Raw genomic sequence first — 25243 nt, 5'->3', positions numbered from 1 at the left:
GGGAGGGCAGAGAGCTAATTACCCTCAGCTCAAAACAATCTTTATGCCAAAGTGGCATATTTTGGGATGACGTACTCTGATCCCCTTCACCGTGATCTCTTCAGGGTTTGCCAAGAAGCTTGGGAGGCCTGTAGTTCTAGTGAGGATAGGCTGGTCAGAGGAAGACAGATGCCAGTGGTGCCTTGCCAAGGGACTGTGGCAAGGGCAGTGACAAACCACTGAAGTGTTTTCCTCATGAGGATTATGTGGATTTGTATTTAGACAGGACTCCCTGGCCACAGTGTGGGGGTTGGGAGAGGGGAAGTGTTCCTTAGTCCTATAATATGACACCTTGCTGCCCCTGGCTCTAAGGCTCTGGCCAGAGTTATTAATAATTTAGGACCTAAATAGGCTTTTATGGCTTAGGTTGAGAATTTAACATATGTGTGCATATTCATATGTGTGTATATGTGTATGTGTGTGTGTGTGTATATATATGCATGTATATATATATACACACAACGCTTATGCGTATAGCTATATATTGATAGAAATATCAATCATTGTTTTTATAGAAAATAAATTTTGATTTCTAACCCAGTGACTTATAAACAAACTTATAGGAAATAACCCACTTACGACTTGTATAATTTTTAATCTCCCATTTTTTGCATCAGATCTCTCATTTGATTAGCAGAAGGCTCTGAGGACTGTCACAAGATAGGGCATTTTGAGGCTCTGTGTGGTTGCTTGAACATAGCAATGAGGGAGGTTTAGCACCTGTTTGCTGTGTCATCATTTTCATGTCTTCGTGGAGAAGAAATAAGCTAGGATCTTTTTTAAGAGTCTTCTCTGCCAGGCCCAGTACCTATGGTAAGTCTGTCTTCGTATCTTCAACGACAGCCGTATTAGTTGGTCTTGTCACTCCCATTTAACTGATGAGGAAGACAAGGTGCACAAAGGTTAAATGAGTTGCCCAAGGTCATTCAGAGTGCTGACCGTGATTCCATCGTGCTGAAAGTTGGCAGATCTGAGCTCCCTGAAGCTGTTGTGTGGTGTCCCTTAGCCATAGGTTGACTGGGGGAATGTAGGCAGCCCCCTCCCCCTCCTTTTTTTTTTTTAAGCTAAACCACAGTGCACTCCTGGATACATGTGCCATGAAAAATGCTTGTTTGTTTTTTTTTTGTGTGTGTGTGTGAGCAAGATTAGCCCTGAGCTAATATCCATTGCCTATCTTCCTCTTTTTGCTGAGGAAGATTGGCCCTGAGCTAACATCTGTGCCCATCTTCCTCTATTTTTTTATATGTGGGACACCTGCCACAGCATGGCTTGATAAGCAGTGTGCAGGTCCGTGCCCAAGATCTGAACCTGTGAACCCCGGCCTGCCAAAGTGGAGTGCGCGAACTTGAACCACTTTGCCACCAGGCTGGCCCCAGTGGTTAGTTTTTTTTAAGCCTCATGCTCAGAGATTTCCCTTGCATTTTGCACTTACTTTCCACTTTTTTTATTTTTTAATTTTTTTGTGAGTAAGATCAGCCCTGAGCTAACATCCATGCCAATCCTCCTCTTTTTTTTTTTTTGCTAAGGAAGACTGGCACTGAGCTAACATCTGTGCCCATCTTCCTCCACTTTATGTGGGACGCCGCCACGGCATGGCCTGACAAGCAGTGCATCGGTGTGCGCCCAGGATCCGAACCTGGGCCGCCAGCAGCAGAGCGCATGCACTTAATGGCTATGCCACGGTGCCGGCCCCTGCTTTCCACTTTTTAACACCACATTTACTCTCGTGTCTTTGGCTCATTTCAGAAAGGGCAGGACTGCATATATGGGCAGAGTCCATGAACATGAGTTGGATATGAATTTCACGCATGATTTGCTTTTCTTTTGATATCTCATCAGTCCGCAGGTGTGGAAAGTCTTTAGTGACCATTCAAGTGGTATGAGTGGATTTCTTTGGTGATTGTTTTAGGATTTTAGGGTTATGGGATATCTTATTTCAAGTCATTGCAGGTGACTGCATTTTAGAAAGCAGGGAAGTGTGGGACCAAGACTTGAATTTCTCTTGTGATTTGGGCTATAGTCATTGTCTTCTTGGTTGGTGGGTGGGGCAGAATTTGAGCCTTTCCCTGATCTAGCAAACCAGGCCTTAATATATGGCATTTATATGCCATCACCCCTCCTTAATGTTAGTTTAGATTTTTTTGTTTTTGTTTTTTTTAAAGCAATAGAATCCCTGTATTGCAAAACCATTTTGTGTACCTGCTTGATATCACAGGCTGAATAAATGCAGTACAAAAACTGTGAAAACAGCCACACGTTGAAGAGCTAAGGAAAATGAAGCTTTAGGGTTAATTCCTTGAGTATTTATATGCTTCCCCTTCTGTTTTGCTTGTATTACCTAATAGATGTTTGTGGGGAAAGCCCTCCTATTTACTGAAAGCCGCTTGTTTTTGAATGAAGGTCTCTGTGAAAATATATTCTTGGGTACTTTCCATGATCTACATATGTGACATAAAATGCCAAATAGCGAGACTTGTATTGGCACAAGGGTGCCAATATAGAATCAATAAAAATGTCATTCAGGGGCTGCCCCAATGGCGTAGTGGTTAAGTGCACGCGCTCTGCTTCGGCGGCCCGGGCTTCGCAGGTTCGGATCCCAGGCACGCACCGATGCACTGCTTGTCAAGCCATGCTGTGGCGGCGTCCCATGTAAAGTAGAGGAAGATGGGCATGGATGTTAGCTCAGGGCCAATCTTCCTCAGCAAAAAGAGGAGGATTGGCAACAGATGTTAGCTCAGGGCTAGTCTTCCTCACACACACACACACACACACACACACACACACACACGCACGCACGTTGTTCATTCATCAAAAACTCGTTGAACATCTATGGGCTAAGACAAAGAGTTCGCTTCCTGAAAAAGCTCATAATCTACTCACCACAACTGAAAAGTAAACCAATAATCACACTATGATGAGTTTTAAATTCTGACCAAGGAACCCAGAGGAGAGATACATTATCTAGCCTGAAAAAATGACTTTTGGGCAGCCTTTATTTTTTCTTTCCCTCATGGATCTTGAGCCAAATGAAAGGAAAACATTTTCCGCATTGCTTTTTAAAAATTTCTTTGTTTTCCTTTTTGTTTATGGTTGTGATGCCTTAAAGGAAATGACAGACAACCCCCCTCCCTGCTTCAGTGTCACGCTGAAAACCTGCATTTGCTCTGCATCCTGAAAATATCTGCATCCCTACAGAATGAAAATGGCAAAGGGCTGCTTAAGTGGCCTCTCCCTGGTGATGGAGGAAATGCCGAACTGCTGAGTAGCGAGAATGTAATGGTTGGTCTAATGGAAAGTTCTTGGCCCCAGTCGCTTAACTCCTTTAACAACATCAGTACCACATTTATGCGATGTTTCAGCTGAAAAAGTGGTTTTACAGAAGGGAACGCATTTCCTTCTCATGACATCCCTGTGAGGTAGACAGGGCTGCTATTGTTATCCCTTCTCTGGCTTTTTTTTTGTGTGTATATGCTTTTTTCCCCCCCAATTTTTTTTATTGTGGTAAGATACATGTAACATAAACTTAACCATCTTAACCATTTTTAAGTGTACAGTTCGGTGGTATTAAATATATTCATAATGTTGTGCAACCATCACCACCATCTGTCTCCAGAACTCATCTTGTAAAACTGAAACTCTGTACCCGTTAAATGATAACTCCCCCCGCCCCCCAGCCCCTGGTAGCCGCCATTCTACTTTCTGTTTCTATGATGTGCATCCCTTCTCTGTTTTTGCAGATGAGGACTCTGAGGCCTATAGAAGGGAGCAAATGATCCATAGTCACACTGCTTGCCAGTGACCAGCACACCTAGGCTAGAAACCCAGCGTTTTGCCTCGTGTCCCAGCTTTCTCCTAAATCACACTATGGTAGGGTGGTAAGAAAGGATAATTAATAGATTAGGTAGGAGTTTTCTGTTAGAAATAAGAGAACCCTCTAATAGGAAAGGGATTTCTTTTTGAATTAAAAAAAATTCAGCAAAGAAAGCCAGCAAAATGACACAGGAGCTGTACGTATCTCTTGCCGGTCTACCATTCCATTGTTGTTTGTTTTAAATAATGTGAAGGAGTACAATTTGCTTTGCCCAAGGAAAGAATTTGAAAAGATACAGGCTCTGGTTTTAGTTCCCACTCTGTCTGATTTGCTGTGACTGTGGGCAAGGAAAGCAGCTTCTCTTGGGGTAGTTTCTTTTTTCTGCCCCTCCGTTTTCTTAGTGAGTAGGGTCTGAAGCACACTTTATATTTTATACGAAGATGAACTTGTCTTCTTTTCAACTGTTCTCACTTTGCCCTAGAACTCTCATCCCCATTGAGAATGGGAAAAAACATTAAGTTGTCAATTAAAGATTACATCATCTGTTCACATTTCAAACAGTCTCTTGGAGTGACTCAGGTTTTCTTGGGAGAGTGGAAGAGAGATATGCCTGGTCAAATAAAAATTTAAACTCGGCGTCAGGCTTACATCTCCCTTCTCGAAGGTTCCCCCTCCCTCTCCTCCTTCCCAGATGGCATCTGGGTGCAGGATGAAGTGCTGTAGGGATGGAGCCCTGCTGTGGGTGTTGCTCTCTGGTTGACAGCCTCATCCAGTTGTTTTTGCATTGACCTCTGTCCTTACTGCCTCTGCCACTGAAGCACCTGTGATGGCTGGACCTGTTGGTGTGCTCATGATCCTGAGGGCTTGGCATTCTCCACTGGCATTGGCTGGTCCACAGGTGCCCAAGGTCCACTGGCTGCTCCCGTTTGATCTCTGTCTCTGCCCCTTACTATAGGATCATCTAAGCTGTCTTTAAAAATAAAACTTCTCATTTTGCAATAATTCCAAATTTAGAGAAAAAAAATAAAAGAATAATACAGAGAACTTCTGTGTACCCATAATCCATTTTTAACATTTTGCCACATTTGTTTTATTCTTCTCTTTCTGTATACACATTATTATGTATTCTTCTGAGTCATTTGGGAGTAGGATGTAGCTCCAGAGAACGTGGGCTGGAAGGGTGTATTGGAAGCTTCCAAGTGAACAGGGGAGGGGAATGTCTGGAAAAGGCCTTCATGTTCTTTCCTTTTCTCTGCTTTCCTCCAACTCTTCTTCCTTCCATGTGAAGCTTCTCCACTTCCTTGAACTCTTCCTTCTGTTAAACTAGCTTTGAGTCCTTTCTCTCCCTGGCTGTTGGCTTCTTGTTGCATTCCCAATTGTTGGCCTTCTTGTAAGGGTGCATCTAGAACATCAGACGGGCCAGGTATTGTTGGTCTGATGAGGCGAGAGTGGTGCTATCCTCCATTCATTCCTTTGTCCTTTTATCTGGTCAGTCTATCAGCACCATCTTATTGAAAGTTTCCACTTGCAAGGCACTCTGCTAGGAGCCTGTGATACAATCGAGGAGTTTACACACTGATGGAGAGACATATATATTTAAAAAAGAGCTAATTAAAAGAAATTTAGGACAGACTATCACTTTCCTCATTCTAGATACATCGCTTTTATTAATACAGCTTAAGTTGGATCAGGGTTAGCATCCTATTGTGTTTGTAAGTTCCCTTTTAAATAATTCTTAACTTTTACTACCATGTTGTTAAGTAACATCTTTTTTATCCTCCTTTTATTCAGTTGGATTTTTGATCCAAATTCAGGAACTTATCATTTATTCTCAGATATCATCTTTGAGAGCTGTATGATTTTATGTATGTAATACCTGATAACAGTGCCTGCAATATGGTGCTCCTAGATGTTTTATGAGTGGAAATTAAATTTAGCTTACAAAATTTAACCCATCCATTTAGTGCATTATCTTTTTTAGATTATGGTCCATTCCCTGCTATCTTTCCCAGCTTTATTTTTTCTGCTGAGTTAGTTAGCTTGTTTTTTCTGTCTTAATCCCAGTTTCTGATAAAAATGTAAAATCAGACAGGGTAAAGGGCAGTACCTTTCGAGTGAAGCTGTTCAAACAGTCACGAATCCATCTATTTTCCTGGACCTGTCACTCCCCATCCTTCATACAGGGCTAGGGAGACACTTGGAAGATAGCTTGCTGACATGCACACAGGCTCTGTGCACTGCATTTTTCTGATCTGCCAAAGATGGAAATGGGGAGGTGTAGAGAGCGCATGCTAATGCCTGCTGATTACCACCACTAGGGTTCCTGTGAGGGCCAGTTCCTTCCAATAAAAAATAAATCATAGGGCCGCTGCCATGGCTTAGCGGTTAAGTGCGCACGCTCCGCTACTGGTGGCCCAGGTTCGGATCCCGGGCACACACCGACGGACTGCTTCTCCGGCCATGCTGAGGCCGCATCCCACATACAGCAACTAGAAGGATGTGCAACTCCGACATACAGCTATCTACTGGGGCTTTCGGGGAAAAAAAGGAGAAAGATTGGCAATAGATGTTAGCTCAGAGCCGATATTCCTCAGCAAAAAGAGGAGGATTAGCATGGATGTTAGCTCAGGGCTGATCTTCCTCACAAAAAAAAAGAAATAAATCATAGTTCATTTTCAGCACAGGTAGAAACATTGAAAATCAGATTCAGATCATAAATGTATATATAAAGTAATAAATTTGAAAGCAATTCAGGAATTTAGAATTAGAGCTGTTTTAGGTTCAAAACTTAAAATAGCATTGAAGCATGTTATCAATGTAGGAAATAGAAAAGACAAAATTAGAAAACCCACAGCATTTAAAAACTGACTTTTTCAAAGTAGTGAAAATTTGGAAGAGATCTAAAAGGTCTAAAATTACATTGGAAACACATTGAGTAGTGATGTAGTCTAACTTCTTCACATGGAAAGGGCTAAAAATAATACTATATTGTTCTTGCATATTTTTCAGAAGAACTATTTTAAGCTATGTGCCACATAAAAGGTATGATCAGAAAGTGTTTCCTTAAATTAATATTTGAATATTTCCTTCACAAATTTACATTTAAATTGCTCAAAATATGTACTTTTTTCTTGATTATTAAAAATAGTGTATGATCATTTTTGAAAATTTAAAAAGACATAGAAAAGCAGAAAGAATATAAAAATCACTCAAGCCATACAGACAACAGGAAGGTTTAGAGTTTTGATTGAGGAAGCCTTTGTAATAAGTCTAAGCATGGATTATTTAGGGGCAGGATATCTGGTTTGTAAATTCACTAGGGTATCATTTAATAGAATAATTTTATCCTTTTATAGTGCTTGCCCTTTGCCTTTTTCCAGCTTTTTAGATCTTCCCTCTAAAGGAACAGGACCAGAGTGGTGAGGAAATGCTCACCATTTCTAGGCTGTTCCTGCCCTCCCAGCTGCAGCAGAAACAAGAAAACCAAGAAAAACCTCTTCCTCTCATCACTGGCCATGAGAATGGCTATTTGAAGGAATCTTCCATTGGGCAGAATTTGACCTGGTGAGCAGTTTTCTTTAGTAAGAAAAACAAGCTGATCATATGGTCAATAATATTAAGCGGTAGATTTCCTGGAAATCTGGTGGTACGTCCACTGGAATCATGAATGTAGGACTCCAGGGGACACCTGGAGATGATAGAAATGGTGCCTCCTGGAGCATAACAGTTGGCCTGTCTACCTTCATTTCTTTTCTCCCCTAAAGAGAGATTTTAACTTTGATGAAAAAGCTTGAAGGATATTAAGTATCTTTTTATTAATTTTTGACATTTTCTTTCTTTCTTTTTTCTTTTTTGAATGGGCTAGGTTTTATTTCATTGTGCAGGAGCATTGCACATTGTGTTGCATTTACTGGGGAAATGAAATTTGAATTGATTCTGCTAATTATGATTTCAATGAGAGAAAAAATATAAACAAAGACAGCTGTAAGCTTTTCATCTGAAAATAGTTCTACCTAGTGATTAAAAATTAGAGCAGTATAAAACTCAGTAATGAAAAGACAACGCAATTAAAAAAATGGCCAAACAACTTGAATAGACATTTCTCCAGAGAAGATACACGAATGACCAAGAAGTACCTAAACAGGTCCTCCACATCGTTAGTTATTAGGCAAATGCAAGTCAAAACCACAGTGAGATACCATCACACCCACTAAGATGGATAATAACAAGTGCTGGCCAAGATATGGAGAAATTGGAACTCTCATACATTGCTGGTAAGAATGTGAAATCATCAGCCATTTTGGAAAATGGTCTGGCTGTTCTTCAAAATGTCAAACATAGAGTTGCCATATGACTCAGCAATTCCACTTCTAGGTATATACCCAAGAGAAATGAAATATATGTCCACACAAGAACTTGTACGTGAATGTTAACGGTAGCATTATTCGTAATAGCCCCAAAGTGGAAATAACCCATATATCCATCAACTAATGAAATGATAAACAAAATGTGTTATATGCATACAATGGAATATTATTTGTCAATAAAAAGGAATAAAGTACTGAAACATGCAACAACACGAATGAAATTTGAAAACATTACGCTGAGTGAAAAAAGCCAAACATAAAAGACCCCATATTATATAATTCCATTAATATGAAATGTCCAGAATAGGCAAATCTGTACATACAGAAAGTAGATTAGTGGTTGCCTAGGACTAGAGGTGGAGGGGGAAATGGGGAGTGACTGCTAATGGACGGATACAGGGTTTCTTGTGGGTGACAAAATATTGCAATATCAGATTGTGGTGACAGTTGCACACCTCTATGAATATACTAAAAAGCATTGATTATATACTTTAAATGGGTGAATTGTATAGACTGTGAATTGTATCTCAATAAGGCTTTTTAAAAACTTAAAAAAAATTAGAGTGGTAAAAACAAAGTAAGGACATATTTTTCCAACATACTAAACCTGTAATTGGAATATGACGTGTTGCTTTTTTTAGCTTCTATCAACCCAATAACAATATGTTTCACTAGCTAAAAATACATTTCTTCTAACATCTGGTTATAACATCTAGGTTATGCTCAGGAGTGGAATAGGCAAGTCATTCTATTCAGTTAAATTTTTAGTAACTGTGCTTGCTTGGTGATACAAATTCTAAAATCAAAGCAATATAAGGAATATTTAGCATGGCTTTTTTGCAAGCTTACATGTATCTCAGTGCAGTGTTCCATATATTAAAAAACTTTATTGAAGGAAATAAGAGAAGACCTGAATAAATGTGTATGGATGTGAAAATGTAATATCGTAAAGACATTTTGCAAAATTCTCTAAAAATGTAATGAAGTCTCAGTTAAAACCACGGTAGGACTTTTCTTGTAACTTTACAATAACTAATTCTAAAATTCATAAATAAGAATGAAGTTGTAATAATAGCATTCTCCACCACCACCAAAAAAAACGAGCATTTAATAGAGGACTTACCCCATTGGCATGTAGTGTATAAGAAAGCCATGATATGAAAATTATGTGACTGGTGCAGAGAGAGGCAAATATATGAATGGAACAAAAGAGTGCCTGGAAACAGACCTGTGCACATGTGGAAACTTGCCCTGTGTTAGAGATTGCAGTGTTATTCGGTGTGTCAAAGTATAAAAATTATAGAATGAACACAAGTCAAAGATTTATTTATCAGTGACGAAATCAGCAAGATGGTACAGCTGGTTCCAAGAGCAATTGGGGAACTGAAGAAAGAATGTTGGAATGAGATTTGTTATATGCAAAACTGGTTTATCTCCTACGTGGCAATTAAACTATAACCTTACCAGACAAATTATTTGCACATTTACTAGACAAAAAATCTACAAGTTAACATAATATTTTACAGAATATAGACCTTAATCAGTAGTAAATAGCAAATCAAACAAAGGGATATCCCCTAGAGAATGAAATATTCCTTGGGTGGGCCTGTTACAGTGCTCCAGGATGACATTGAGAGGTCATGTAGTCTTCCGTTTGTCTTAGTTCCAAGCTAATGAGTAGCTGAAGGATGAGTTATTCACTGGTGTTGGGATAATTGCCTATCCATAGGGGAAACAATTAAATTTAGCTCACGCTGTACACAAAATGGATTCCAGATATAGTTGTGTGTTATATTATTTTATATTATTTATTTATTTATATTATTTTCTCTATGTATTTGAAACATTTCTCGTAAAAAAATGAGAAAATAGGTTCTTGATGAAATACTAGGTAGTTTAAATGAGTAAATTAGATGTGTATCAAAAAATACGGTTGAATAAAAAATGGGTTCACAGCATGATATACTTATTGTGATATTAATATAAATTTTAAAATACTATAGAATTTCTGGGACTTCATGTACATGTGTATAAAAGTATAAAGGACTAGAAGGATCTAACCTAAGCTTTTATAGTTCAGAAAAAAATGAAGAAAATCTAGTATTATTTTATTAATACTTATTAAGTTCTGCTAAATCCAAGGCTATTGTGCCTGGTAAAGATACTATAATTGTAGCTTTGAAACATGCGGCATTTATCTGGTACAACATACTTGATTTTAGCAGAACTTAATAAATTTTAGTGTTTTATGTATATAGTATGTCAAATCATTGGGGGAAAGATGTGGTCTTTTAAAAATTATCTTGGGAAAAATGGCAAAAGATTAAGAAAAAACTGCACAGCACTATCTCATACCATATACGCAAATTATAAATGGATCAAGAAATTAAAGATTAAAATGTAACAGCACTGGTAAAATTATGTTATATAATCTTTGTGAAGGGAAGGTTTTTCTAAGTATGCCCTCAAAATCAGAAATGTTAAAGGAAAGTGATTAGTTTTGATTAAATAGAGATTTCAGTATTGGGGAGAATTTTATAATTAAAGCTAAAGGCAAATGAGAAATGGGGGGACATTTTCACAGTACATTTCAGAGACCATGATTTTTTAGCCTTTATAAATGAATCTGTAAGAGGACAGATGGGCAAGAATGATCTAAAACAGCAGACAGCCTTTTGAATCTGTCTTTTCCTCTTTCTTTACTTGTAAACAGAGATGACAGCCACTGCTCTAGAGTCTGGTTTATATAAGTGCTTAGTGCTTCCTCTGTTCTGGTAAAAAGTTCTTGTGATGGGAAATAACCTGCCTTCAAGCTACATTTTCCTTTATTTGTGGAGTTTTCTTCCCTTCTACCACCCCACACCCAACCACCCCGTAAGAAGAACATTGATTTTCTCTTAACCTGATGTATATAATTTAGGAAACTCGATATGTTCAAGATAAGGTGAATGTTGAATATAAAATAGTACAGAGTATTAGGAAATCTGAAAGTTGGGATATAATCAAATTCTGCTTAATTGAGGACATTGTACATCATAGAATTAAAAAAAAAAAAAAGCTTCCCTAAAGGGATAGTCAATACTCCTTTCCTCTCTTCTTTATGGCCTGTGCACAGTTAAGGTGAATGGAAGCAAGAGATTGGCGATTCTAGTACAATACATGGCAGGACTTAAACTCTCTGGAAGTTTCCTTCTCTTGAGTGGACCTGCCTCGATGTGTATTTGTGGAGGTAGCTTTGGGTCAATAAAGTGGCCTAACATTCTGCAAACCAAATCAGTGTCCACCCCCTCTACGTTACTTCAGCATTCTGTGGTGTATATATAATGGGAAATGAAGCAGCGGTTTGTTAAAAATAAAGTACTTTACAAAATATGTGCCCTTTAACTCAAGAATTTATCCTTAGGAAATAATCAGGCAGGTGAGTAAAGGGGCTTATTAAGTATTGTTTTTAATTGTGAAATATTGGGAGCAACCTACATGGCCCAAAATGAGGGACAGGTAACAAATTATGCCACTTCCATTGAACAGAATGCTGTGCAGACAGTAACTATGGTAAAGCAACTCTGTATTTATTGAGAAGAGAAGATTCTGGGTAAATTAAGTGTATAGTGAAGGAAACCAGGCTATATCACCCCAAAATATGCCTCTGACATAAAAATTATTTGGAGCGTGTTAAAAGACAAAGTTCAGCTGAGTAAATTTGAAGATCTAATTGGCTTTATTCCACTATTCATGAATTGCGTAGCATCCCATCCAGCAAGAAGAAAGAAAGGAGCGCCAAGGCGCTGTACAAAATGGAAGGCTTTTGTAGGCAGAGGGGGCAGAAAAAGAAAGTTTCTAACAAAGTGGGTCTTTTCAGGCAAAGTCACTTCCTTTGGGGGAAGGGCGGGGGTCCATCGTGCAGATTACCACCTCACGGGTGCTGATCAGATAATTCCAGATTGACTGGTTAAAGGTCACATTCCTGGGAGAGGCAGAAACTGCAATTAGGTTAGCTATTAGGTCTTGTTTTGTTGTCCTGAGGCAAGTGACTCCATTTTGGACCTGCTATTTCTTTGTTTTTAACAAGCTGAAGCCAGTAACGCGGTAAATGCTGAAAAAAATTCCCCCTTTGCTATCTAAAGGCAGAAAATAAATTCTCCTTTGACTGGAGACAGATTCTTATCAGCATAGAGAATCTGCAAAGAAACCTTGTTAAATTAACTCTTACCTTCCTAGTTACCACTTCGCCATTTACTACCCATGGCCCAACCCCTTTGTCTTGTCAGTTCTTCACTAATTTATTGTTTCTGTGTCTAAACGTGTAAAAGCTTCCTGCTCTGGTCACTTCTTCAAGCCTCCATTCGCGTGTGAAGGCTCGTGTAAAACTTCCGTAAAATTTATATGCTTCTCTCCTGTTGATCTGTCTGTGTCAGTTTAATTTTCAGACCCAGCCAGGGATCCAAAGAGGGTTGAGGAAAACTTTTTCCTCCCTTACAATAATATTCCACTTTAATAAAATAGAAAAATAGATGTATAGATTTACTTGGGAAAAGATCTGGAAGGATATAGGCAAGATACAATGCAATCTTTGAGTGGAGAGCCTTGGGAGGTGATTTCAATTAATTTTTTTTGTGTCTTACAATAAAAAGAAAAATAAGTTTTTTATTGGGGCTGTATTTTAGGAGTGGTCACCACGTAACTGAGTAGATTTTTGTTACTTGATTTTTAAAATTGCTAAGAAATGGAGGTGAGATATACTAAATAATTGAAGGGCTTGTGTTATGTACTTGGATTTATGTAGACTTTTCCTGTAAGACAAAGAAATAGAAACCTCACTCTGTCTTTTTTATTAACAGGTCTTCTCGTGCAGATATGGCTACAAGCAGCCACTACTTTTCATCATTTGATGTAAAACAGGCATCTGGACAGCACAGTTCATCTAATGTGAGCAGGTCAGGAAGAGGGTGTGGGCCTTCTGGGGGACCAGTCCAACACTTCGGTGAATTGTAATGTTAATGTTAGGACAGGGCTTTGTGTTTTACTAACCCAATCGAATGGGGAGAGGCCTGAGTAGGTGTGGTGCCCAATTTACTGATTAAGGGAGGAGACTGAGAGCTGCTAAGGCAACCAGTGAATAGGTAGCACTGTTACATAAAAGCAGAGACAAAACTTAATTCAACTTTTGGGGCACAGCTCCCTTTTGAGTCTTTTTCATTAAAAAATTTTTTAACTATTAATTTTATTATAAAATAATATAACCACATTGCCAAGCATCAGGGAAAATGGAGCAAAGGAGAAACATCAACCCTAATTATGACCACTTTAATCCAGACTGTTAGAATTTTGGTGTCTTTCATTCCGGTCTTTTTCCCAGCCTTCCTTCTCGAAAAGGATGTAACCATAGAGTTTTCATTGAATATTGTATTATGATTATTTTTCTACTTATATTCTTCTCATAACCTTGGCTTGAAAGTGCATTTTAAGAAACATTCATTGTAGAAAATTCAGGAAATATGGAAAAGCACAAAAGAGAGAATAAAATATGTATTACCATCACCATAACTATTTTTTTGGTGTGTATCCTTTCTTTTTCTCTTCATATATAGAGATGTTAATTTTTTTTGCTTAATTGGGATCATATTAAATATACTACTTAGTGACTTTTTTTTATTTTTTATTTTATTTTTTATTTTATTTTTTTTGTGAGGAAGATCAGCCCTGAGCTAACATCCGTGCCAATCCTCCTCTTTTTGCTGAGGAAGACCGGCCCTGAGCTAACATCTATTGCCAATCCTCCTCCTTTTTTTTCCCCCCAAAGCCCCAGTAGATAGTTGTATGTCACAGTTGCACATCCTTCTAGTTGCTGTATGTGGGACGCGGCCTCAGCATGGCCGGACAAGCAGTGCATTGGTGCACGCCCAGGATCCGAACCGAGGCTGCCAGTAGTGGAGCGCACCCACTTAACTGCTAAGCCATGGGGCCGGCCCCTTAGTAACCTATCTAAAACTTAATATATCGTGACATTTTTCCTTTCCGTTAAATACTTTTTATAATATCACATTTAATTGGTAAGTACTGTTCCTTCCCCACCGCTTCTAAAATTAATTTAACCAGTTGTTTCTTTTGAACATGTAGGTAGTTCCTTTGTCAGTTACTAAAGTAATTCTGTTAAAGCTATTTTTTAATACTATGAGAAAGTGCTTTCCATCTATCCTTACAGGTTTATTAAACTTTATATTTCTTTTTTTTTTTGGAGGAAGATCAGCCCTGAGCTAACATCCATGCCAATCCTCCTCTTTTTTTGCTGAGGAAGACTGGACCTGAGCTAACATCCGTGCCCATCTTCCTCCACTTTATGTGGGACACCGCTACAGCATGGCCTGACCAGCGGTGCATTGGTGCGCGCCGGGATCGAACCTGGGCTGCCAGCCGCGGAGCGCGCTCTTAACTGCTACGCCACGGGGCTGGCCCCTAAACTTTAAATTATACAGCAGATCTTTAACATTTTGGATTTTGCATTTGAAATTTGAGCTATCTATGAGTGTGTTCATAACACTCATGGACTTGGCAGTTTGTCTTAGGGCTCATCCTCACAATATTTGGAAGGGGTGCAATAATATGAGGATTAAGGAATGGAGATCACGTTGCAAATAACTTTAAGGATCTGAAGGCATTGATTTGCTACATTACTATTTTATTCCATATGTCCCTGCTCATGGAAATCTGAGCTTTCTTCAGAAATATGTGTTCCCCCCTCAGAGTTATTCTCTAACTCATCTGATAGTTTCCTAGGTAACTACTGCATCCACATTAATAATGCTCAGTTTGAAAGCTGTAATAAAATAAGTAAAAAAAAATACTACTGAAAGTAGCAATAAATAAAGAGTGTGATCTTTAGAGAGCTCTGGGCTGGATCTGTAGACTGGGACTCTTCAGCATATATGTAGTTGTTGAAGTTGTGAATCGAAAATGCTATTTCCAAGAGAGAGTGCAACAAATGAGAAGAGAACGGAGGAAGAAACCTTCTGGAACACAGATGTTGACGGGACGGCTGAGGGATTGAGAGTTCAAGCAAGAGCTGTGGAGATGTGTGAGAGAGGAAGACTCCATGAGATGGTGCCTGCAAGATGGCAAGGGGTTTAGGGGAGGGGGCAAGTTCTGGAATCTGGTCCACAGAGCTGAGTCTGGCAAAGAGGTCTGCATGGATATAGGCTAAAAAGTATCCTTTGCATTTTGTCATTAGGTCATCAGGGACCTTTAGCTTAGAGGGTTTCAAGGGAGTTGGGGCAGGAGCCGGGCTGGGGTGGCTGAAGATGAATGGGAGATGGGGATGTAGGGAAGGTGTCAACTCGTTTTTGAAGCTCTTGCCTATGATGGGAAGGAGTGAGTGGGAGAAGTTGTGTTAGGAGAGAAAAACAAGATTGAGGGGAAGTTATCTTTTTTGTTGTTTTTGCTTTAAATAGAAGTGAGTGAGATTTGTGCGAGTTTCTGAGTTGGGAAAGGGTCAGAAGGGGAGACGTTAAAGATATATAAAGAAAGAAATGGAGGGGGAACGTAAGAAATTTAGAGGTATATTTAAGTATAGTATTAGGATTTGCAAGTTTCATAGTCGTTTTCTTTTAAAAATTTAAACAATAAAAATTCCTACGCTGCCTTTTAATCAACAGGTCTTCTAAGGCATTTGTAAAAACAAGCACTTATAAATGTATTGTGGAGCAGCCTCAAAGGACACCAGCAAAGTGGAGCGAAGCTTCAGACTTGAACAAGTATGTAGGTAGTTAGATTGCACAGAATGTGTTACTCCTTGTGTTCCCCCTCCCTCCACAGATACCTAATTTATTTGCTCCTCAACACAAAGTTGTGAGGCAGTCAAGGAGGGAGTTCTGGCCGGTATTTAACAAACGAGCGATCCTGGATGTCAAGTGACATACCTAAGGTGCACAGCCAGGCAGTGGTCAGATTGCAGCTTGATGCTCCATCGTCTCATTTCCAGGCCGGTGCACATTTAAAACCCGTTTGCCTCCCTGGTTATAATCTCTCTCATTTGTTTAGTCTTAGAAAATGTTTTGACAATTTATGATTTCTTTTGATTGTACTTCAACTTGAAAGGGCCGGGAGAGAGTCTTCCCATATAAGGATCCTGATGTCTGGAGAAGTACATGGCTAAGATGCCTTGCAAATCTGAAATTCTGAGTTTGAATTTATACCTGGTGTCCTTACCGGTCACTAGTCACAAAGTTTCAGACATTTGTAAGTTTCGTGTTCATCACTTCGAATCTGTTGACACACCAGTTGTAGAAGAAGCTATGTGAAGATCATTTTTGGAAAAATGAGGAAAGACTTTCCACTCTGGCCCAGAACTTTCCCATCATTTCCTCCTCTTCCCATATCTCTTTATTAGAGTTGAGAGACCTATTTGGTCTTCAGACATGTATTTTTCCATGGGAAATGGAATGATGACAAGGTTACCCACTTTAAAGTCTCTAAGTATATTTCGTCATCTTGATCTACTTGAGAAATTTGTCAAAAGCAGTAATCAGAACAGGGGTTTAGAGTCTCAGGATTAAAGGAATGGAGAGCAAACCTTTTATAGACTTTTTTATACTTCACTTACCAAGCCTAGATTGTCAGCTCAGTGTGGGCACAGACCATTGGTAACTTATTTAATGAAAGTTGGCATTGGAGTATCCCAGAGTTACACAGGGAGTTCTGGTCACCTAAGAGGCTGAGTTCCAGAGACTGCTTAGTGGATGAGGTTTTCAAATGGCTAAATCATTAAGCTTATGGCCAGATTTTGACTAGGGGCTTGTGAGAGAAGAGGAGACCCTCTCTTGGATTGGTTAGTAAAGAATGCAGGATAGAGGGAGTTATTGTTTAATGGGTATAGGGTTTCAGTTTTGCAAGATGAAAAAGCCCTGGAGATTGGTTGCACAACTATATAAATTTACTTAACTTACTGAACTGTACACTTAAAAATGGTTAGAAGGTAATTTTTTATGTTATGTGTATTCTCCTACAATTAAAGAAAAATAGAAAAAAAGAAGGCCCAGACATCATTATATAGACTTCAACCCAGCTTTCTTTGACTTCCTTCTTTGTCTTAGAAGTGTGCTAGGTACATTGTTCCTGTGGTTTAAGACATCTATACCATCCCCTCTTGGGAAGATCCCTCCTAGTTTAAGAAGGAAGACTCTGGACTGAGCTCAGGAAAGCTGAGGCAAGGTTTCTGTCTGCATCTCACCTTCTCGCTGTAGTCACATCTTATTCTTTCTTCTTGCTTCTTCTTAACTCATTAGGTATTAGCCCAAGGAACTTCTGTTTTGTTGCTTATGGTTGTCCAGCATCTTCACTAGTAGGATAAACTAGGGGTAGTTACCAGTCTTTACCAAACAGAAGCCATTTCAAAATAATTTAACCTTATTAGAGACTATTGGGCAATGCTAAATTACTACCATACCAATGAGATAGTAACAGCAGCTTGTTATAATTGTACTTATTAACAAATCAGGATAGGAGGCAAAGGCATTAAAGCACAAGTAATTTAAAAGAATTTGATGTATCATGTTCTGGCTTTGTAGACTAAGTGATTAAGAGTGATCCCGCTCTTCCTGTTAATTAAGAGATCTACTAAAATAGACATGACGTGAAGCATTGTGGCACCATAGAGGTGGCTCTGGTCCAGAACTCTGCTTTCCTATTTGGGTCTGAAGAATGAGCACATAATTCACGTGAAGAGAGACTAACCACTTTTATGCTTTTCAAAAATAATAGTATTTACCTCATTCCTTTTAGTGCATTATTTAGTAGTATTTTTACCTTGTATTGTCTTTTGTGCTCCTGATAACAGCAGTGTTAATACCTCTTGAGTAGGTATTGTCATCTCCTCATATACTTTTTATAGATGAGGGACAGAGACTTGGAGAGGTTAAGTGACTTGCCTAAAAATCTTACTGTCCAACACAGCCCACCATAGATTGTGAACTTATTGGGTGTCTCCTCTCCCTTGGGTAGTTAAGGAGAAGTTGTACCAGGAGTCTCTGCAGTCTGGTTGACCAGCCATAGGTCCTTCTGAGCCCATGGACTCCACGCAGAACAGACCTGAGGCACGTTGGCCTTGAGCTCTTGAGGGCAGGGAGATCTGGAGTTCTCAGTACAGATAGATCTTGGATTTGCTTGGAAAAGAACCTTGGATACTCCCACACACAGTAGTAAAGGTAAATGTCTCTGAAGAGTAAAGTCTTGTCCCTCTACTATTCTGTGCCTACAAATCTTAAGTGTTTAGTTCTTGCTTTGAAAGAACTGTCTCTTTGTGGCCTAAATCTAGAGCCAGTTGAGTTATTGGTTTGATCTATACAGATCAAACTCTCAGCTTTATTATTCTTCAAGACTATATTAGAGGATGCAGTTTAGATGCATGGAGAAATGGGATTTTGACATACCCTGAATGAAATTTAGGCCCTGAATTGTAAGCTTCCCTTGTGAGGATGGTGTTGGTGGTGGAGTAGAGCCTGCCCTACTGAGCTCACTGCATTGCGGAGAACAATTATGCACCTCCTCTCGCTACAAGAGAGGGCTGGGCCACTCATGCCCAGTTTTTTTTTTTCCAATTCGTCAATCAGATAACTCTTCTCCCAGAGGAGGAGTGAAAAGAGAGGAGAGAGTCCAGGAGTGTTAATTCAGACGAGTCGCCCTCAAGGAAGTCTGAGGAGTGGGAGGAAATGTCCCTCCCTCACCGTTGCTACCTTCTAAGTCATCTACTAGTTTCCTAGGTAGCTACTGTAACATTTTCGACTTACATCGACATTGACAATGCCCATTATCCTTAGTTGAAAAACTGATTACTATTGAGCCTTTATTACATAAAGGTGGATTTAAAATAAGTTCGTATTAGAGATGCTTTTGGACAGTTCTAAAATGTTAATAACTATTCAATTGGGTGCATAATTATTTTAAATAATTGATTTTATTAAGTAGAGGAAGCCAGTGAAAATGTAAAGAAAACTTGAGAAGAATTCAGAAGTACAGCATTATCATATGTTGGTTTTGTAGACTTTTATTCATTTTAACATGTCCTAAAAATACCCTCTGTGTCTTGTAATCAACAGGTCTCATGAATCAGATATGGTAATAGTAGGTCATCAGATTATGAGCAAAGTGCAGAGAAACTTTGCCAGATCAGAAAGTATAAGTGTATATGTGGTTCTTATCAGATGAGGCTGGGCAGTTTGATACTCCCTGGAGAATTATACTAATGCCTCAAGATATATAAATGCTTATACTTTTATTTCCATGAGTATACCTGATTTTTATAACTACCTTGTAAAATAGTACCAGCAGCCTTGACTATCCCCATCTTACAGATGAGGAAACAAACTTAAAGAAGTTAAGTGTGTCGTTCAAGGTTACGGAGCTGGAAAGTGGTGGAGATAAGACTTTTTTGTTTTTCTTTAAAATATTACTTTTTATGTTTTAAGATTTTTATAAATCAGTTTTTAATCATAAAAGTAAACAGAACAGAGTTCAGATAATTTGGAAAGAGGAGAAAAGAGTCACCAGTTATCTCTCTACCCAGCATAAGTGAGTATAAATTGTGAGTTCTCAGAGGGTAGAAACAAAATCTCCAGGTAAATAATTGAAAATGGCGTTAGGAGTCTGAGATGTGGTTAATCTAGGACCACAGTTTCAGTGGAATCAGTACATATGGGAGATCTTTGGTTGTGGCTCGAGTCAAAGAAGATCCTGGGCCCTGGAATAAAGTAGAAACTTCCTCTGGTTGCACTTAGCAAAGAATTCAGAATTTCTGTCTGCCTTCTGCTCCGTTGATCCATAATAGCCCTTCTCTCCCCTTACCACACACACATGCTCAAATCTTCATAAATAATAAAATTATGACATGTTGACTGTCTTATAAAGAATATAACCTTTGTATTCCAAATGGCTAAGTTTTCACTTCTGTTTGCTCTTATAGTCAGTAAGGTTTTAAAAAAGAAAAACTCCTTATAGAAAATAATGCTTCAAATGTGCTGAACTTATTTATTTATTTTTTGTGAGGAAGATCAGCCCTGAGCTAACATCCATGCTAATCTTCCTCTTTTTGCTGAGGAAGACTGGCTCTGAGCTAACATCTATTGCCAATCCTCCTCCCCCTTTTTCCCCCAAAGCCCCAGTAGATAGTTGTATGTCATAGTTGCACATCCTTCCAGTTGCTGTATGTGGGACGCGGCCTCAGCATGGCCGGAGAAGCGGTGCATCGGTGCGCACCCAGGATCTGAACCCAGGCCGCCAGTAGCGGAGCGCTTGCACTTAACCGCTAAGCCACGGGGCCGGCCCTGAACTTATTTTTATTCCTCCTCTATCTTCCATATTGATATATTATTCTTTCCCCACTATGATCATTGCAAAACTTGTCTTGTATAATTGATTAGATAAATAAACAGATTATTATTAAAATAAATCTCTTTAGTTATGTACTTGATGGCTCTGAATTATTGAAGGCTATTCAGTTACTTACAAAATAATGATAATAATAGCTGACATTACTTGAGGACTTCTGTGTGGCAGTACATTAAGTACGTTATGTGTATTAACAGCACAACCTATGACGTGGGTACTTTTACTAGGTCTCTTTTACAGATAAGGAAACCAAGTGCCAGGGAAGAAAAGTGACTTGCCATGGTCATAGATAGCTAAAGGTGGAGGCAGGAAATAAGTAAAAGGAGCCTGGTGGGCAGAGCCCAGATTCTCATGCACTACATTAAATGTAGCTTGCTTGCAACCAAGCTTATTAAGTAGTTAATAAAGGAAGAAATGGAATTGGAATATAAGTGATAATACCAGTATAATCCCAAATTCTTTATGGTTTTGTATATTTTTACTTTTTAAAATATAAGACTAAAAACTTTGTTCTGCCTTTAAATGGACATATCCTCTAAATTAGAAACAAGAAGAAAGGGTCTTCACTTTACTGAAGATGTATATTAAGAAAGGCCCCTGGGCGGGGCTCCAACAGATCAAGAATGAGTGTGCGGTCCCTCTGGGATGGGCTGAGCACCCACAGCTCCTGGAGAATTACACAGGGTTGGTAATTTGCGTGGGGCTTGGAAGTTCACAACCGCGCTCGTAGCACCCACTGCCTTTGTTTCTCAGCACACATGTTGATGATCCTGGTGCCAGATACTTGGCTGTTATTAAATAGCCATGCTCATCCTTCCAGTTTACTTGGACAAGTATGGTGGGGCTGGGCAGAGGAGTTTGAACTTCATGTGGTAGGTGTGGGCAGCCATTTTAGGTTCTTAATCGGAGGAGGCAGTATGATGAACATCTGTTTTAGGAAGAGTGCTCTGAGAGTGGTATCCAGAATGAATTAAAGAGAATGAATATTATCTGGGAATTTGTTGGGACCACCCCAGGCCTGCTGAGTCAGAAACTTGGGGTGAGGCCCAGCAGCGTGTTTTAACAAGCCCTCCAGGTGAGTGTAATGGATGTTGAAGTTCAAGAACCACTGAATCAAAGCAGTAGTAGAAAGGCATTCTTGGAAACTGTTTCAGAATTTGGATTTCAGGTGATAAGAGTCTCAATTAAAGTAATGGCAGTGGGTGGGGCCGGCCCGGTGGCGTGGGGTTTAAGTTCATGCACTCTGCTTCCGCAGGCCGGGGTTTGCTGGTTCGGATCCCAGGGGCGGACTTATGCACCACTCATCAAGCCATGCTGTGGCAGGCATCCCACATACCAAATAGAGGAAGATAGGCACAGACGTTAGCTCGGGGCTGCTCTTCCCCACAAAACAAAACAAAACCAAACAAACAAAAAGTAATTGCAGTGGAGATGGAGAGAACAGCTGACTCCAAGAGATGTTTGAGAAGTTCTGATTGAGATTAAACTTTCTCTTTTGGTCATTCCTTGCAGAACACATGGTAGCACCGGTATTGTGGAGGGGGGTCTTAATTTCATGTGAACATCTTAGTAAACCACTTAGAAGGGTTGAGTTTACTGTGTTTGGAGGTGCTGAGCTGCCAGTTCGTTTATCCCTGTAAGCTGGGGCATTTAAGTGCATCCTCCCAGGTGACAGTGTGGCCAGCTGAGATGCAGAGGTGGGTGGTTGTTTGGCAAGGGGACCAGTATCTGTTCACAGCCTGTTTCCTGCTAATAAAGGATGAGCTGTAACCTGAGAGAATGGGTGGGAGTGACGATTAAGAGAACAGGTGGGAGGTACAACTGGAAAACCTAATAGTTGAAGGAAGGAGTGATTAGAAAGAGAATGGGGGGGGGGAGGCTGCCCCGTGGCTTAGTGGTTAAGTGCGGGCGCCCCGCCACTGGCGGCCCGGGTTCGGATCCGGGCACACACCCACGCACCGCTTGTCTGGCCATGCTGAGGTCGCATCCCACATACAGCAACTAGAAGGATGTGCAACTATGACATACAACTATTTACTGGGGCTTTGGGGAAAAAAAGGAGGAGGATTGGCAATAGATGTTAGCTCAGGGCAGGTCTTCCTCAGCAAAAAGAGGAGGATTAGCTTGGGTTTTAGCTCAGGGCTGATCTTCCTCATAAAAAAAAAAAAAAAGAAAAAAAAGCAAGAGAGTGGGGATTTCTGAGCCAAAGTATTTCCTTTTGTTCTCAGAATAAAAATCCATCCTCTCTGCCACTATTCTGCCTGCTTTCTCTCCTCATTTTCTCCCACTCTCTGCCTTGCTCACCACATTCCCAGCTTAGAATCTCCCCCTCTCCTCCTAACCTAGATATTCCCATGGCTGGCTCCATTTTGCAGCTCTTGGATGTCACCCTTTTGGAGAGCATTCCATGACCATCCTCATTAATGTCAGGCCTCACCTCCATCCCTCCAAACCAGCTTCTCTCCCAGATTACTTATCCCCATCTGAGATGATCTTAGTCAGCTATTGGTCTCCTTCTGTAAGTCTGCTCCTCTCCCGGAGGACAATGAAAGCTCTTTGAGAGCCCAGAATCCTGTGTGTCTTGCTCATTGCTGTATTCCCAGCACCTAGGAGGCTGCCTGGCACGTACTCAGAGCTCCATAAGTATTCATCCCATGAATCAATTCTACGTAGAGACTTGATTGGGGGGAGGGAGGGATAGGAAATAGAGGGAGAAATGAGTCTGCAGACACAGGCAGCAAATGATGGCTCACTTGGACTGAGTAGAGGAGATGAAACAGGATAAATGCAAGAGATGTTCAGGAAGTAACACTGACAACATTTGGTGAGGGACTGATATGGGAGGTACCAAGGAACTTTATTGTGAAAAATCTTCCTGTGAGAGGTTTGTGAACTCCTTGCATTCTTTTTTTTTTTTTGCTTTTTCTTTGTGAGGAAGATCAGCCCTGAGCCAACATCCGTGCTAATCCTCCTCTTTTTGCTGAGGAAGACCGGCTCTGAGCTAACATCTATTGCCAATCCTTCTCCTTTTTTTTTTGTCCCCAAAGCCCCAGTAGATAGTTGTATGTCATAGTTGCACATCCTTCTAGTTGTTGTATGTGGGACGTGGCCTCAGCATGGCCGGAGAAGCGGTGCGTCGGTGCGCGCCCGGGATCCGAACCCTGGCCGCCAGTAGCGGGGCGCGTGCACTTAACCGCTAAGCCATGGGCCGGCCCCTTGCATTCTTATTTGACCTCTTCATTCACTGGAAACTTAAGGGCAAAGCAATTGTGTATTAGTCAGGGTTCTCCAGAAAAATAGAACCGATAGGATATATGTATGTATGTTTGTGTATATGTAAGGAGGTTCATCATGGGAATTGGCTCATGGGATTATGGAGGCTGAGAAGTCCCACCGTCTGCTGTCTGCAAGCTGAAGAACCAGGAAAGCCAGTGGTGCAATTCAGTCTGCGTCTGAAGGCCCAAGAACCAGGAGCACAAGAGAGCGGAATATAGATGTCCCAGCTCAAACAGAGAGAGCATGCAAATTCACCCTTCCTCTACCTTTTTGTTCTGTTATGGCCCACAATGGATTGGATGGTACCCATTCACATTGGGGAGGGTCATCTGCTTTACTCAGTTCACCAATTCAAAGGCTAATCTCTTCCAGAAACACCCTCGTAGGTACACCCAGAAATAATGTTGTACCAGCTATCTGGACATCCCTTAGACCAGTCAAGTTGAAATTAAAATCAACCATCACAAATTCTTAGCTCTCCAGCTACGCCTCCACCAGGAGCTTGTCTTAATTCTGCACCAACCTGGGGGAGAGATGCCTTCAAACTCTAGGCATGAGGAATTCTCTGTTTCTACCTGGAGCAGCTCTACCTACCCCCCCACCCATCCACTCACTCAACATGCTTGTTGAGTATGTACTCTGTTCTAGACCAAAGATACTGGTGCCGCAATAGTGACAAAAACAACCTCCTTGCATTTCTATCCTAGAGAAGGAAGAAAAGACAGGCATGACCACAAATATGTGCATGAGATACTTTGGATGGTGATAAGTGTTATTAGAGCAGACAAAACACTCAGACAGAGTAGAGGGGGGGTCAGTGAGGCAGCTCTGAGTTGGTGATTTTTGGACTGAGATCTGAAGAACAGGAAAAAACCAGCCATGATGAGACCTGGGGCAGAGTGGTTCCCTGCAGTACCTTCAGAACCCATTTCTGGTGGACAAGTAACTGAAGTGGGTTTTGTTTTCATGCTTGAAAGAATGAATTTGGAGAGGTTGGTGGCATGAAAATTCAACTTGAAGTACTTTAAATAAATCATTGTACTGCTCATTTACTTAGTGAAATATTTTCCTGTTAAAAGTTGTTACACAAAACATTTTAGAGATGGCTCTAGGTTTAAAGAGCAAAATTTCTATCATAAATAGTTAACAGATAATTTTCGAAAAAAGGGTGAAATCACGACTCATAAAGATGAACACATGTTAAAGATTTTACTTAACTCATTAATCAGTGAGGGAACTAGGCAGATGTTATAACAGATTCAAAGGAGAAATCAAAACAGCACAAATTTATGTGGAGTAAAGGAATGTTTAAATGAATATGCAAATTCAGGCAAAACTAGCTTCTTCCACAGTGGAGGGAACCTCTACTGGCCAG

General features: G+C 40.1%; 1 protein-coding gene across 3 annotated transcripts in view; it reads left to right on the top strand.

Moving 5' to 3' along the window:
- TTC39B (tetratricopeptide repeat domain 39B) overlaps positions 1-25243 on the top strand; it is a 129807-nt gene that overhangs the window by 51367 nt on the left and 53197 nt on the right. For 2 of the 3 annotated variants that reach the window (XM_058565823.1, XM_058565820.1), the window contains 2 exons: positions 13056-13151; positions 15867-15965. In XM_058565823.1, the coding sequence (XP_058421806.1) occupies positions 13056-13151; positions 15867-15965 (195 nt within the window). Of the gene's footprint in view, positions 1-11072; positions 11092-13055; positions 13152-15866; positions 15966-25243 lie in introns of those variants that run through there. The other variant, XM_058565821.1, reaches the window with a different exon arrangement.

Source organism: Diceros bicornis, chromosome 22 (genome assembly GCF_020826845.1).
Source record: "Diceros bicornis minor isolate mBicDic1 chromosome 22, mDicBic1.mat.cur, whole genome shotgun sequence".
NCBI classification, from domain to species: domain Eukaryota; kingdom Metazoa; phylum Chordata; class Mammalia; order Perissodactyla; family Rhinocerotidae; genus Diceros; species Diceros bicornis.
The sequence above is the reverse complement of the archived record's forward strand: the minus strand, read 5'-3'. Positions and strand labels throughout refer to the sequence as shown.